This window comes from Schistocerca serialis, chromosome 3, assembly GCF_023864345.2.
Source record: "Schistocerca serialis cubense isolate TAMUIC-IGC-003099 chromosome 3, iqSchSeri2.2, whole genome shotgun sequence".
Lineage (NCBI taxonomy): Eukaryota > Metazoa > Arthropoda > Insecta > Orthoptera > Acrididae > Schistocerca > Schistocerca serialis.
Window position 1 is genome coordinate 393,281,767 of NC_064640.1, and position 16,051 is coordinate 393,297,817.

Sequence of the window (16,051 nt, forward strand, 5' to 3'; positions counted from 1 at the left end):
CCCTCAGACTTCAAGAAGAATATAATAATTCCAATCCCAAAGAAAGCAGGTGTTGACAGATGTGAAAATTACCGAACAATCAGTTTAATAAGCCACAGCTGCAAAATACTAACGCGAATTCTTTACAGACCAATAGAAAAACTAGTAGAAGCCGACCTTGGGAAAGATCAGTTTGGATTCTGTAGAAATATTGGAACACATGAGGCAATACTGACCCTACAACTTACCTTAGAAGCTAGATTAAGGAAAGGCAAACCTACGTTTCTAGCATTTGTAAACTTAAAAAAAGCTTTTGACAATGTTGACTGGAATACTCTCTTTAAAATTCTGAAGGTGGCAGGGGTAAAATACAGGGAGCGAAAGGCTATTTACAATTTGTACAGAAACCAGATGGCAGTTATAAGAATCGAGGGGCATGAAAGGGATGCAGTGGTTGGGAAGGGAGTGAGACAGAGTTGTAGCCTCTCCCCGATGTTATTCAATCTGTATATTGAGCAAGCAGTGAAGGAAACAAAAGAAAAATTCGGAGTAGGTATTAAAATCCATGGAGAAGAAATAAAAACTTTGAGGTTTGCCGATGACATTGTAATTCTGTCAGAGACAGCAAAGGACTTGGAAGAGCGGTTGAATGGAATGGATAGTGTCTTGAAGGGAGGATATAAGATGAACATCAACAAAAACAAAACGAAGATAATGGAATGTAGTCGAATTAAGTCGGGTGATGCTGAGGGAATTAGATTAGGAAATGAATCACTTAAAGCAGTAAAGGAGTTTTGCTATTTGGGGAGCAAAATAACTGATGACAGTCGAAGTAGAGAGGATATAAAATGTAGACTGGCAATGGCAAGGAAAGCATTTCTGAATAAGAGAAATTTGTTAACATCGAGTATTGATGTAAGTATGAGGAAGTCGTTTCTGAAAGTATTTGTATGGAGTGTAGCCATGTATGGATGTGAAACATGGACGATAAATAGTTTGGACAAGAAGAGAATAGAAGCTTTCGAAATGTGGTGCTACAGAAGAATGCTGAAGGTTAGATGGGTAGATCACATAACTAATGAGGAGGTACTGAATAGGATTGGGGAGAAGAGAAGTTTGTGACACAACTTGACTAGAAGAAGGGATCGGTTGGTAGGATATGTTCTGAGGCATCAAGGGATCACCCATTTAGTATTGGAGGTCAGTGTGGAGGGTAAAAATCGTAGAGGGAGACCAAGAGATGAATACACTATGCAGATTCAGAAGGATGTAGGTTGCAGTAGGTACTGGGAGATGAAGAAGCTTGCACAGGATAGAGTAGCATGGAGAGCTGCATCAAACCAGTCTCAGGACTGAAGACCACAACATCAACAACAACGCAAACCGCTTAGAAGTTATGACGATTTTATTTCATATAGTTCAATAATTGTCACACTGTATGTAACAAGTGTTTATCCACCTACAGACAACCAATAAAGCTCTCATAAATGTGCGACATTATCAAATCAATAACAAAACATTACTGGATCACCTAATTGTCAGAAAATATTAACTTTAATCTGTTAAGTCTGTTAAGTACTATCAACGATTAAAAGGTTTCAGAGAAGTTTGAACTCAGACGTTGGCATCTCGAGTTGTGACATAAGTGCTCAGAATAGTTCGTTGAACACAAACAAAATATTGTGATAAAGAATGAAAACAGTAAAACTCTTGATTCGCTCCATCTTCCAGACGCTGGCCTAGTTAAGTGAAATGTTACATCACAGTGATAGATTATATACCAAGGAATCTCATCCATCACATGTACTGAACTATTATTTCACTTTCCATTACCATGCTTGTGTACGATCCAGTACAATGTCGACGCTGTGAAAAGCAGTTGGACAAACTTTTCTATGGCAAAAATATCGCCAATATCTCGATGGAGTATAGAGCCTAATGCAGGTTTTCGTCACACACGATTTATGTCTTAAACACGAACACTGGCACACTGCATATCATATGGATGGCCCTGCGATTATTTGCAAACAAATTAATAACAGATTAACTGTCCCGAAAAGGAACAACGAGAAGGAGAACACGAGGAAGACGATGACGAGATGTGTTGCAATCTTGTGATGGACCATCATGACAAACAGGCCTTTGAACAATAGCAGAACTCTAATTGCTAGTAACAAAACATAACAAATAAACGTAGATAAACAAACGAATACACCATTCTATGTCACTACTCATGTCCTAGACTCAACTGGAACTGTTGACCTCTGCTTAACTGTAATATGCTCATGGTGCTAATTGTGAATGGATGACTGTGAGGTGTTGGCAAAGGTGTTTATGACTTACGTCAGACATAGCATATCGATCTGATGTTCAATTATCTCTCTTGTCATGCTGATGCTGTTGAAGGCGTTTAAATTACAATTTTCTTCGGCCACATAGCCTGTCCTACAATGTAAGCCTAGCTGAAGCTGCACGAGATTCAGCAAACATCTGCAGTATGCGGATGAATTGACTTACCATCACATGTGTCACATATCTGGCATATTCTCGATTCTTTAGGTATCTCGCATTCACACAATAACTATTAAGTGTCAGTAATGTCTATTGTTAGAGCAATGCACATTCATCCCAAGGATGTCTGTGGGAATGGAAGTTGTCTGAGTATTGGGAACTTTGGATTAAATATCGACCAATATGATGGAGGGAATCTAGAAATCTTAAAAGACTACCCCTAGACTCAATCTCTGGACCCAATACACGCATTGTATTCAGAACAAATCAACAACGACTTGACATACATTACATATATGTCTGCTGTAGCTATTTCCAGTACACCTGATTCTTTTTCCTTTTGCTTACGAATTTGATGTCGGACACATGTGTGTTACAGTGGTTCAACCTTGGACCAAATACGAGCTGGCAGCCTCTTTCTTTCCGCTTTAGTTCCATGTGCAATAGGAGGTCGGCAAGACTTTCTCTCTTTATATATATATATATATATATATATATATATATATATATATATATATATATATATATATATATATATATATATATTTAAAAGATATCAAACCTGGACACATGTCTGCTAAAACCGCCTGATACTGGCATTTAGCAACTGCACAATAGAGTTAGCAATTATTAGTTCACATTCAAGCAAATTTTAAAGAGCTACTTCAAAATTTTTTATTCAGGGACACACACAGGTATGTGTAGATGAATATAAACTCAAGACAAAATCGTCCCTGTCATGGGTGGGATTCAAACCCATGACCCATGAAAAAAAGTCCTTGTCTTGGCGTATGCGGGCCCCAGTGGCTGGAGTCACGTAGGTTCACAGACAGACTTAATGTCGTAAGTATGTTTTCTTCCTCCCCAAGCATCAGCATTAGAGTGGCAAGCATAAGCAACAATGCGGGCAGTCAGTTTCAGTGGCTCAATGGGAGCGCTCAGTTCGAGACAGTCTTCACTATGACTAAAGAAGGCAAAATTTTTGATTAGAGATGCAGGCAGGAGATGTAGCGTGCCACCCACTACTGCAGAGAGCTGGTGGAAGAATTATATTGAAAGAGGCACTACCAGCAGAATTCCTGGTTCAGACAGGAAGAGACTGAGCACACAGTAGGACGACACAGAGCTTGTGCGTAAGAGCCGACAGTTTCCCTTAATAAATGCGAAGCAGTTGCGGCGAGAGACTTACTTCGCCGGTTTCAGTGACACAGTTCGCCGAAGGCTGAGCGTAGTTGGACTGCACTTACGCAAATCCTCTGTAAAACAGGAACTCAGCAAGGAAAATGCGTTATACTGGCAGACACCTGCGGAGCTGCACCTGAATGCGGCGTGGAGAAACGTACTTTTCACAGATGAGAAGGTGTTTTCCACGAGCAACGACAGCCCAGGAGTTGTTTACTGGTCACGAGGGACAAGACAGGGCGAAGAACTTGTAGAGACTATGAGAAGAAGTGGCTGGCTGTCGGTTTCCTTCTGGGGTTGGATTTCAGCGAGAGGACCAGGAATGCTTCATAGAATTGAGGAAACCCTTGATAGCAGGTAGTGTCCCACATACTGACAAACGTGGTGCTGCCTTTAAAACGAATGCTATATAGTGAAGGGGAATTCACGCTACGGGAAAATCATTCGCCTGTGTGTCTGCAATCGTTCAGCAGCAGCTGTCCAATATGGACATTAACATCATGGACTGGCCGCCACGGGCTGCTGATATGAACCCATTGGAAAAGATGAGAACAGAAGTAGCACAAACACGGTCAGAGAACTGGCTACAAAACCAACTGGTTATAGCTGACGCCCTTAGGGACTGTGTTCTTGAAGCCTGGGAGGAAGTTGCTTCCTCTGGCAATTACGTCCAACGCGTCATAGATTCCATGCCAAGACGCATGATTGAAATCAGAAATATTGTGGTATTCTGGACAAAATATTAGGGCACTCGCGTCGTTCACCTGTTGGCATAGTCCATTATCGCTAAATATCGCCGCACTATCCTAACGGATATATTCTTCATACGTCCCGTATTAGTATCTGCGGTTATTTCACCCAGTGTTGATTGTTTGTTAGCACTGACAACTCTATGCAAACGCCGCTGCTGTTGGTCGTTAACTGAAGGTCGTCGGCCACTGTGTTGTCCGTGGTGAGAGGTAATGCCTGAAATTTGGTAATCTTGACACACTTTTGACACTATACATTTCGGAATAATTAATTCCGTAATGATTTCCGAAATGAAATGTCCCATGGTTCTAGCTACAGCTACCATTCTTCGTTCAAAGTTTCGCCCGTGTGTGTGGTACTACCATCATTTGTGTACGTGCTGTCGCTATCCCATGACTTTTATCATGTATTATCCTCATAAAATGACTGCTAAGTTGTTTAACAGATCACATTTATTTGTGCTCTCACAAGAACAAAATCAGAAGAAGAGAAAACGGCTGTAAGCATGCTGAATGCGGAAAATATACTTTCTATGTATTCAGTGATAGGTTTGCTCCCTCTTTGCGGCAAAGTCGATGCACATGGCATGCAAATAACGACCGGTAACTAAGTAACTCAAAGTAATAATGTATTGACAGTTAGACTGAGAAGAAATTCCAAAAACTTTTAAGCAATTATTTGGTGCAAAAAGAATTTTACAATATAGAGGGCCATATATGTCAATAATTTGGAACGATCTATTCTCCTGATGTAAGTATTGTAATAACCTATGTGAAAATAATATTTATTTTTAAGTATAAAGCTACAGTCACATTTAAATTATTGTAAGTATATACGTTTTTATATATCTGTACCGTAGTTACCTGATTTAAAGAGTTAAATGTATGTATAAAATTCCTAACATATTTGTCAATTTTTGTTTTAAATTGTAACTTTTAGATTAAATGTTTTAAGACATTAAGCTGATCTCTTCTATATTACAAATACATACTCTGTAAATAATGTAGTCAAATAGGACAAAAAAATCAATATATCATTCAAGACCATATCACTTACTCCCATGCATTGTTCCATTGTTATTTCTTTTATATCCTGGACGTAATTTGGGCCAATAACCACAGTTTTATCTCCAAGAAGCTGAGAAAGAGTCTTGATCATCTAACTGCTTCATCACCTCTATCCGTTTTGCTGATTAGATTAGATTGATTAATCATTCCATAGACCCATAAAAGAGGGAATCCTCCTGGGTGTGGAACATGTCAGATAAACACATTACAAAAATGTAATTAGAGAAACTTGAGTTTCATTAATTTTAATGATCCTCAGTCAATAAACAGTAAAATTATGTACATGAATTAAATTTAAACTTCTAATATTTACAGGTTTAATATTTACATCTGCTTTCATTAAATCCATCATTCAGACATTTGCTAGTTTCTTGGCTATTACAACCAAGTATTGCCAAAAATTAAAGTGTAATAAATTTTCATTAAAATGGTCTACCGCACTTGTTGAGAAACTCATGGATGGAATAGAAGAAGTTGGCCACCAAAAATTCTTTTAAATTATATTTAAATTGTACCTTGTCTGAAACTAGGCTCTTCATGGTTGCTGGTAACTTATTGAAAATATGCGTTGCTGAATACTTGACTCCTTTCTGGGCAAGAGTAAGTGATTTTAAATCTTTATGTATATTGTTCGTATTCCTAGTATTGGTACTGTGTACTAAGCTGTTAGGTGGAAAAAGAGATGTATTATTTACAACAAACTTCATTAAGTAATAAATATACTGAGAAGCTGTGGTTAATATGCCCAATTCTTTGAATAGGTTTCAAGATGGTGTTCTTGAATTTACACCACTCATTACTCTTATTATACGCTTCTGCACTCTAAACTTTTTTTCTCTATTTGTGGAGTTATCCCAAAATATGATACCATATGACATAATGGAGTGAAAATAAGCAAAATGTGCCAGTTTTTTTAATATTTATATCTCCTATGTCTGACATCATTCATATTGCAAACTCAGACTTGTTTAGGCGCTTTAGCAATTTGTTAGTATGTTGCTCCCAACTGAATTTATTATCAAGTTGTAATCCCAAGAATTTTACACTCTCAACTTCTCCTATTTCCATGTCATCATATTTTATACACACACCAGAAGGAAAGATCTTGGAAGTTCTGAACTGCATATAGTGGGTCTTTTCAAAGTTTAATGACAGTGAATTGGCTATGAACCACTTATCAATGTCAGTAAAAATTTGATTAGCTGCCCTTTCTAAATTTATACTTGATTTACTATTTATTGCAATGTTTTGTATCATCTGCAAATAAGACAAACTTGGCATCTGGTAATGTAACAGATGACAGGTCATTAATATACACAAGAAAAAGCACTGGACCTAGTATGGAATCTTGGGGAACACCACACGTAATTTCTTCCCAGTCAGATGATGACTGATTGCCTACTGCTGAAGTGTTACGTAATGACACCCTTTGTTTTCTATTAGTAAGATATGAGCGAAACCACTTTGCAGCACCACCAGTGACGCCATAATATTTTAATTTACGTAATAACTAGCGGAATTAATGTAATCACGGTATCTGGAAGGATTTAGACGCTAAATGATGGAATAAAGCTCCTGCGTTAATATTGTGTCACATGTGCATGTTATTTACAAAGTACCATGATGAGAAAATCCTTACAATACATTACACTCTTTCTCGAGTGCATTATTGTGAATTGTTGTAAACAGGGATAAGTGTTGCTGATTCGATCAGAAAGATCGAATTGAATCGTCGTGCAGGAAACTTCTGGCAGCAACTGGAGAGTCTTTGCCATAATGCCGAAGACTGTGTTTGTCAATGTCAGTGCAATGTTTAGTAACTGCCACATAAGTGGTAATATTGTTAAGCGCTGCTGTGCTGAAAAAGTAACTTTTGTTGAATATTGTCTGGCTATCCAATATGGTAGTGGTAATGTTTTTCCGCGTTCTTAGGCAGTGAATGTAAACATACAAGCGTCATTGTAGTACTGCTGACTGAAAGGCATTACTATCTCTTAAGTGGATAAGTATCAAAAGTGCAGGTAAGTGCGTCTAGATATTAGCGTACACATTTTTTAACAGTCCTATAGTGAATGTGCTCTACCATTTAAACGTCGGAAATAATATGACCCTTTGTTTACTTGTGGGCGTTAGAAGCATTTAATGTAACTACAACCTGGGGCTGCAGAAGTCAGAAAAAGCACCTTCGCTCGTGAGTGTTGTGGTAAACGACCCTGATGTAGTGAGTCGAAACTTGATGTTACGTTAACCAATATTCTTTTCGTAATTGTCAGTCGGATTCGTCTTGTTAAGTACACGGACAGTGCAGCTAAGTCCTACTTTCTGACTATAGCAAATTTGATTACAGTGTGTCGTAGCACCAGAAACAGGATAGAGAAGAGCAGACTGAAATTTAAAAAAATCTGCCCTTCATGTGTGTTTATGGTGTAGGGTATTATTTGAAATTGCATAGGCCAATGTTCTCCTGACAGTATTTCGAACCAACTTTAACCGAGGCATAATGCTGTACATTATTTGGAAATGTATATTGTGTCTAAAGCAACGTGTGTGTGTGTGTGTGTGTGTGTGTGTGTGTGTGTGTGTGTGTGTGTGTGTGTTTCCACACATCATTTACGGTCACGTCTTGCAGTCTCTGACTCATTTGTTTGTTCTATCCGGTAAGTGTCTTACATTTATGATCAGTACAGGAGAATTACTTTAGACCTGTATTTATTAGGCAACCTCCATGAACGAATCCCACTTCCTCAGTACTCTTCTGATATTGTATTTTTGCATAATATCAGGTTTTTGCCCATTTGTGCATGTGACATTACCTTTGTTTGTTTAACGTGTCATTGGATAGTATATGTAGCAAATACTGATCATCTGCAGCTCTCAGTTATATCAGTGTGATAAGTTGCTCTTGTCTGTCCATTGTGAATGACAAACAATTCTGTTTGATAAGAATTTCTCAGTCAGAATGATGGTGTACCAGAGGAATATTTGACACTAGCCATTGGCTTTACTAGTGACATAGGTTAGATTAGATTAGTACTTGTTCCATAGTACATGAATACGACACTTCGTAATGATGTGGAATGTGTCAGGTTAATAAAAGGTGTCTATACAAGATATTACATTAAACAAAATATTAAGTGACACTCGATATGATTTTTATTTTTTTATTTTTATTTATTTTTTTTTTTTTGGGGGGGTGGGGTGGGAAATTACCCACTTACCATATCCAAAAATTCATCTAATGAGTAGAGGGAGTTGCCATTAAGAAATTCTTTTAATTTCCTTTTAAATGCTGTATGGCTATCTGTCAGACTTTTGACGCTATTAGGTAAGTGACCAAAGACTTTAGTGGCAGCATAATTTACCCCCTTCTGAGCCAAAGTTAGATTTAACCTTGAGTAGTGAAGATCATCCTTTCTCCTAGTGTTGTAGCCATGCACACTGCTATTACTTTTGAATTTCATAAGTGAATATATATATTGTGAGGCTACAGTGAAGAATTCTAGCTCTTTAAATAAGTTTCTGCAGGATGATCTTGGATGAGCTCCAGCAATTATTCTGACTACACGCTTTTGTGCAATGAACACTCTTTTACTCAATGATGAGTTACCCCAGAATATGATGCCATACGAAAGCAGAGAATGAAAATAGGCATGGTAAGCTAATTTACTCAGATGCATATCGCCAAAATTTGCAATGACCCTAATAGCATGAGTAGCTGAACTCAAACGTTTCAGCAGATCCTCAGTGTTTTTTCCAGTTCAACCCCTCATCAATGCATACACCTAGAAATTTTGAATATTCTACCTTAGCTACCGATTTCTGATCAAAGTCTATATTTATTACTGGTGTCATTCCATTTACTGTGTGGAACTGTATATACTGTGTTTTGTCAAAGTTTAATGAGAGCCCATTTGCAGAGAACCATTTCATGATTTTCTGTAAAACATCATTTACAGTTTTGCCAGTTAATTCTTGTCTGTTGGGTGTGATAGCTATACTTGTATCATCGGCAAAAAGTACCAGCTTTGCATCTTCATGAATATAGAATGGCAAGTCATTAATATATATTAAGAACAGCAGAGAACCCAAGACCGAACCTTGCGGCACCCCATTCTTGATTGTTCCCCAGTTTGAGAAATCACCAGTTTTTTGCATATTACATGAACTGTTTATTTCAACTTTCTGTACTCTTCCAGTTAGGTATAATTTAAACCATTTGAGCACTGTCCCACTCATACCACAGTACTTGAACTTATCTAGAAGTATTCCATGATTTACACAATCAAAAGCCTTTGATAGATCACAAAAAATCCCAACGGGTGACTTCCGGTTACTCAGAGCATTTAATATTTCATTAGTAAAATCATATATAGCATTTTCTGTTGAAAAACCCTTCTGGAAACCAAACTGACATTTTGTCAAAACTTTATTTTTACAAAGATGTGAAGCTACTCTACAATACATTACTTTTTCAAGAATTTTGGATAAGGCAGTCAGAAGAGAGATTGGGCGGTAGTTTTTGAGATCAGACATATCCCCTTTTTTATGCAACGGTTTAACAATGGCATACTTCAGTCTATCTGGGAAAATACCCTGCTTCATAGCTCTATTACATATGTGGCTAAGAATCCCACTTATTTCTTGGGAACAAGCTTTTATTATCCTGCTGAAAAAGCCATCAATTCCATGTGAGCTTTTATTCTTGAGAGAGTTTATTATTTTCCTAATTTCAGAAGGAGAGGTGGGTGGAATTTCAATTGTATCAAATGGTGTGGGTAAGGCCTCTTCCATTAACTGCCTTGCTTCTTCTAATGAACGATTAGATCCTATTTTCTCTACAACATTTAAAAAATGGTTATTCAAAACTTCCGGCTTGTTGTTTATCAAATTTTCATTCGCTTTGATAGTGATGCCATCATCCTGTACTCTTGGTTCCCCTGTCTCCCTTGTAATAATATTCCAAATTGTTTTGGTTTTGTTATCAGAGATATTAATCTCAGACATGATGCACATGCTTTTGGACTTTTTAGTAACCTTTCTTAATGTACCACAGTAGTTTTTATAATATTTGGCTGTTTCTGGGTCATTACTCTTTCTTGTTGTTAGATATAGTTCCCTTTTGTGGTTACAAGATATTTTTATTCCTTTAGTAAACCAAGGTTTTTTGCATGGTTTCTTATAATTCGATTTAACTACTTTCTTGGGGAAACAGTTATAAAATTCTCTTACAAGTGTATCATGAAATATGTTATATTTTAAATTAGCATCGGGTTCCTTGTACACCTCATCCCAATCTTACTGTTGAAGATTTTCTCTGAAATTTCTAATTGTTGAGTCATTAATTGAACGCACAACTTTGGAGGGTAGTTTTGAATTACTGAATGGAGCTATGTCATATACTGTAAACAGCTGAGCAGCATGATCAGAAAGGCCATTCTCAACAGGACAAGAATTTATTTTTTTAAACTTATCTTGGTCTATAAAAGTGTTATCTATCAATGTGCTGCTGTCCTTTAGTACCCGAGTAGGAAAATTAATGACAGATGTCAAATTGAAAGAACTGAGCAAGACTTCCAGGTCATTCTTCCTATTACACTCTTTCAGTGAATCAACATTGAAGTCCCCACAAATAATAATATGCTTTCCCCTATCTGACAGATAGCACACCAAGGCATCCAAGTTTTCCAGGAATAAATGAAAGTTTCCTGAAAGGGATCTATATACTGTTACAATTATAAAAGAGCCCTCCTTCAGTTTAAGTTGACAGGCACATGCTTCTATATGTTGCTCTAGACAAAACTTTTTTGTATCTAAGCTTTCTACCCAGTGATAACTTTTGACATATATGGCAACTCCTCCTCCCACCTTATTCTCTCTGCTCATATGTGCACCTAGTTTATAACCACCGATATTTACCTTTTCCATATCAGACACAATGTGATGCTCAGACAGGCATAGTATATCGATTACATTATCAGATTCAATGTCATCTAAACAAACCAGGAACTCATCTACTTTATTCTTCAACCCCGGAATATTTTGGTGAAAAATGGTAACATTATTTTTTACTTTACTTTTGTGAAAATTTACTTTTTTCTTTAGTCCACCAATATTTTGGTTAAATATGGTAACATTATTATTTACTTTCCTGTTGTGAGAATTTTCTGTGTTTCGGACCTCTTTAGCACCTGCCTACCTGAATTTCACATTGGACACTGATATTAGTCTAAAAAAGATGTACATCCATGAGTACTAGTGTCCCCCCTTATGGATTTCGCTAACAACCCTGCCAGTTTACCCTTCCCTTTCCTATTGAGATGTAGGCCATGCCTTGTGAAATCCCCGCTATCAATAGCCTCGTCACTAACCAATCCAATGTCTGACAGAGTGGCTGCCCTACGCAACTGATCCAACTCCGTATTTTCTATCCTGACTGAGCGGTTCAACTGGGGCTGATCATGCCGCACGAAAGCAGGCACCAGCCCAACATTGGTATGGGTCATTGCTGAGGCTATTTTCACCAGGTCATACTCAATACTGTAGCCCTGATCCATATCAATACTGTTTCCCACTCCACCCACTATCATCACATGATCCTGCTTTGTGAATCCCTTGCACAAGGAACCTATATCCTCTACCACCTGGCTAAGACTTGCACTTGGCTTGAAAAAGTTTGTGACCTGGTACCTATCACCTAATTTTTCCTGCAAAATCTGGCCCACACCTCTTCCATGGCTGCTACTTAGCAACAGAACTTTCCTCTTACTTTCTACTTTTTTGAAATAGTTTGTTTCCTAGTGAGATTCTGTTGCATCTTAACTACATCTACTTTTACTGGAGCCTCTTCCTTACTTAACTGTGGTAGCAAGGCAAATCTATTGGTTGTGCCAATTGGGAAACTGTCAGACACTGTCCTGTTTCAGTGGCCCCTGTTCCTAGCTACCACTTCCCACCGCTGTTTGCCCTCCTCCCTCCTTAACCTCTTCAGTTCCTCCCTCGCCCTGTCCAAATCAGCCTGAAGGGCTCTAATTTTCTCCTCCTGTTTAGCTATAATCCTCGTGTTCAGCAATAATCCTATCTCTTGAGCAAACCCTGCAAAATAATGGAAGAGTCTCGTTTGCTTCCCCAATTCCCATGCCGCTACAATTTCCCCAATGAAACCACCTGTCACAACAGCTGCACAAAACCTCTGAACTAACTTTCCTACTGCAGCTCACACACTTAGTATACATGGTTGTTTGGAAATTAATTAAGAGATTTACTAAGAGATAACGATAATATATTAAATACAGATGCAAAAGGATGCTAAATGTGTTTTGGAAACTAATATGTAAGTAAACTATTACCAAATGCACTTTAATTTGTGGTATAACACTAAATATGCTTGATCAAAAATTAGGCCTAAACAGCCAAATGTAACCAAAACGAACTTTTTGCGACAAGTAGAAGAATACACAAATAAAAGGAAAACCTTTAATGGCAAGCTTGAAGAGCACACTAATGAATGTATTTAATTAGTTAATCTATACCAAATGCACTTAAGATTGTGGTATAACGCAAGTATGCGCACTCGGAACGTAAGGCAAAGCCGCGAAATATGAACAAAAGGAACTTTTCGTGATTACTGGAACAATACACAAATAAAATAAAAACTTTTAATGGTGAGCTTGAAAAGCACCTTAATGAACGTATTTAATCAGTTGAACTACAGCAAATGCACTTCCAATTGCGGTATAACGCTAAATACGCACACTCGAAAAATTAGGCCTAAGCAGCAGTAAGTAAACAAATGAACTTTTCCCAATTACTAGAACACTACGCAAATAAGAGAAAAACTTTTAATGGTAAGCTTGAAGAGTACACCAAAGAATGTATTTAATTAGTTAAGTGTTCAACTACAATTAATTACAACCTAAATTACTTATCTTTCACGAGAGCTCTGTCTCCGTACGTGCGGCCTTGTGCAGGGCTCAGGAAACATGCAAAAAACGTCTTAAACAATGTGGTGACCATAATGTGATGTAAGTGGCAATTTTTTCAAATTGACTAAGCTACATATGTCTGTCAGCACAACAAGGTTTACTTGGTAACACATTTGTTGGCTTCGCCAAATCAAGACCAAACTGTCATGTTCCAACCTAACATAAACCTGAGGCTAAGCTACAAATCAGTCTGTCACCACAACCAGGTTTAATAGCTTTCACATTTGTTGGCTTCACCAACTCACTCTTAGACTGTCACCTCTTTAACTAACCTGGACTATGGGCTAAGCTGCGGATCATGTCACCACAATCACATTTTTTGCTTCCACATTTGTTGACATATTCAACTAACACTCAAACTATGAAAATACATAGTAGCCGTGAACATAATGTCACTGGACAAAGCCGATGACTAGTATCGAGTATTCCTCTTGAGTGGCTGAACCTATCAAACCTAGATGTTGTCCTTGGCCTATAATGCAATGATATTTTGATGCATGCCATCGTATTTACACGAACTGAGACAGGGTGGATCACTGCAATATTTATTTTCCTGCTGTGTTATTTTTTAGTAATGCAGAATGTGGTGAGAGAGTTGACTGTAGTATAGCCTGGGATCTAGGTTAGTTTTAAAGTTGACAGTTTCATTGTGGGTTCGTGAAACCAATGAATGTGAATGAGAGATCATAGTTGCAGTGACACATTGATATGTAGTCTAGGTTAGACTGAAAGTTGACTGTGGCTTGGTGAAGCTACTGAATGTGATACCATGAAAATACAGTAACTACTGTTGTGGAGTGTATTTTACACATATTAAAATTTTATGCACTTTTAGAACATTGTGCCTCAGAACTGGTGAGTGATATTGGTATGTTCGATATATCCCACATGATCTTCAACTTTCAGCAGACGGAAACAGGTGGTATTGGTATGAATGTTTCACTGCTTCAATGTGTAATTACTTGCTATAGACCAATATGACAAACTAATTACAACACTGCTGGTTTGTATAGGGGAGTGATATAAGTGGCAACAAGATTATAAAAATTGATGTAAATTTACTGTGTAATTTTGCATGTAATTACTGTTTATGATTTTTCTGTAAAAAATGTTGCTCGATTTGCGAAATTGCAGATGGTAACAAGAGTGTGAAGCATGAAGTGAATTGGTGGAAGGTCTGTAGTGTGACTGGATTACCGTTTTATTAATAATCACTGCACAGTGGGCAACTGCTCTGTGGGGATAAGTAATATTTGGCAAAACCTAGGTTTAAGTTTTCTGTGATATCCTTCAATCAATTGAGCCAAGTACTGGCATGGTTACTTAGAGAAGGCTACAGCTGATTGATTAACTTCCCCATCTTTTTTCTGTTCATATTTGTACAATAATGACATCATCAGTGGGACACTAACCCCTTAGCTTCCTTTCTTTCACTCCGACCATCTGCTTCACAGTGAGATTTGTCATTTCGAGCTTAGCAGATATCATCAGCATTACAAGAGAGCTGCCTGATATGTGTTGAAGATTGTTCTGGAAAGTGTTAGAGGTCTCAATCACGGATTATATGAGTGTACTTTTAAATATGTTATCATTTCTGCTCATAAGTAACTGGTTTAATATTGCATGTGTGACTTACAGAGAAGACTGTTTCATGCTGTCATCTGAACTTACATGTCTTGCCAGTAGTGTATATAGTTGTCTTGTTTTAATTAATACTGCATACAAATTTAGAAATATTTCCTTACTTGTAGGAGCTACACCATGGACATCTGTAAAGGAACATTATAACTCAACGGTAGTGGTTGTCACGTGACGCAGTTTGAGAATAAAGCAATGAAGAGGAATTCGGTCAGTGGGCGTAACATTGCCCAGTTTGTTCGCCAGAGGGAAATCAGAGTAAGCCATTTTTAAAATTTAAGATTCATTTTGTTATTTTAAAAATATTTTTAGTTTACTACTTACCAAGATATGGGCTTAAACTGTGACAGTTGATCCATACAGTTTTAAATGAAATACTCTGTTATTAAGAACACTTCACGAAAACTATTTAGATGAGCTTGTAAATTTTATTCATAATGACTATGCCAACCAGAGTTAATGTGTTATGGCGTTACATCATTGAGAGACTTAAAGACTACTATTAAGTAGCTAGTAAGAGAGAGTTCTAATTTTTTCAAAGATGTATTTAACGTAATGCCAACTCTGTAGTGGTACACATAACAAAAGAAGAGAAACACCTACGTAAATTGCTATGCAAATGTTTCTATGTACAAGGTGGTTACTGTTTTTTGAAGGAATTCAAGTAGAGTTTGAAAACGCTCACATTAAAAATATTGAAATTTTACTAATTTAAAGAAAGTAGTGTGTGTGTGTGTGTGTGTGTGTGTGTGTGTGTGTGTGGGAGGGGGGGGGGGTAATGCCATTCATTATACTATGGAATCTCATTAACGGGGTTTTTTAGAGACCACAGATTATTTTGAATGCCAAATACAGGAAAAAGTACTGCCTGAAAATAGCTAATTTGCCAATGATTTAAGTTTTTTTGTGAGTGAAAATGTGGAAGTGAGGGTACAATATTTG

General features: G+C 37.5%; 1 protein-coding gene across 3 annotated transcripts in view; it reads left to right on the plus strand.

Moving 5' to 3' along the window:
• Positions 1 to 7,259: 7,259 nt before the first annotated feature.
• The window catches only part of LOC126470246 (WD and tetratricopeptide repeats protein 1-like), a 198,250-nt gene continuing 189,458 nt past the window's right edge, over positions 7,260 to 16,051 (plus strand). For all 3 annotated transcript variants that reach the window (XM_050097958.1, XM_050097956.1, XM_050097957.1), the window contains exons 1-2: positions 7,260 to 7,510; positions 15,223 to 15,367. In XM_050097958.1, coding sequence (XP_049953915.1) covers positions 15,305 to 15,367 — 63 coding nt within the window. In that variant the 5' untranslated portion in view covers positions 7,260 to 7,510; positions 15,223 to 15,304. The remainder of the gene's footprint in view (positions 7,511 to 15,222; positions 15,368 to 16,051) is intronic.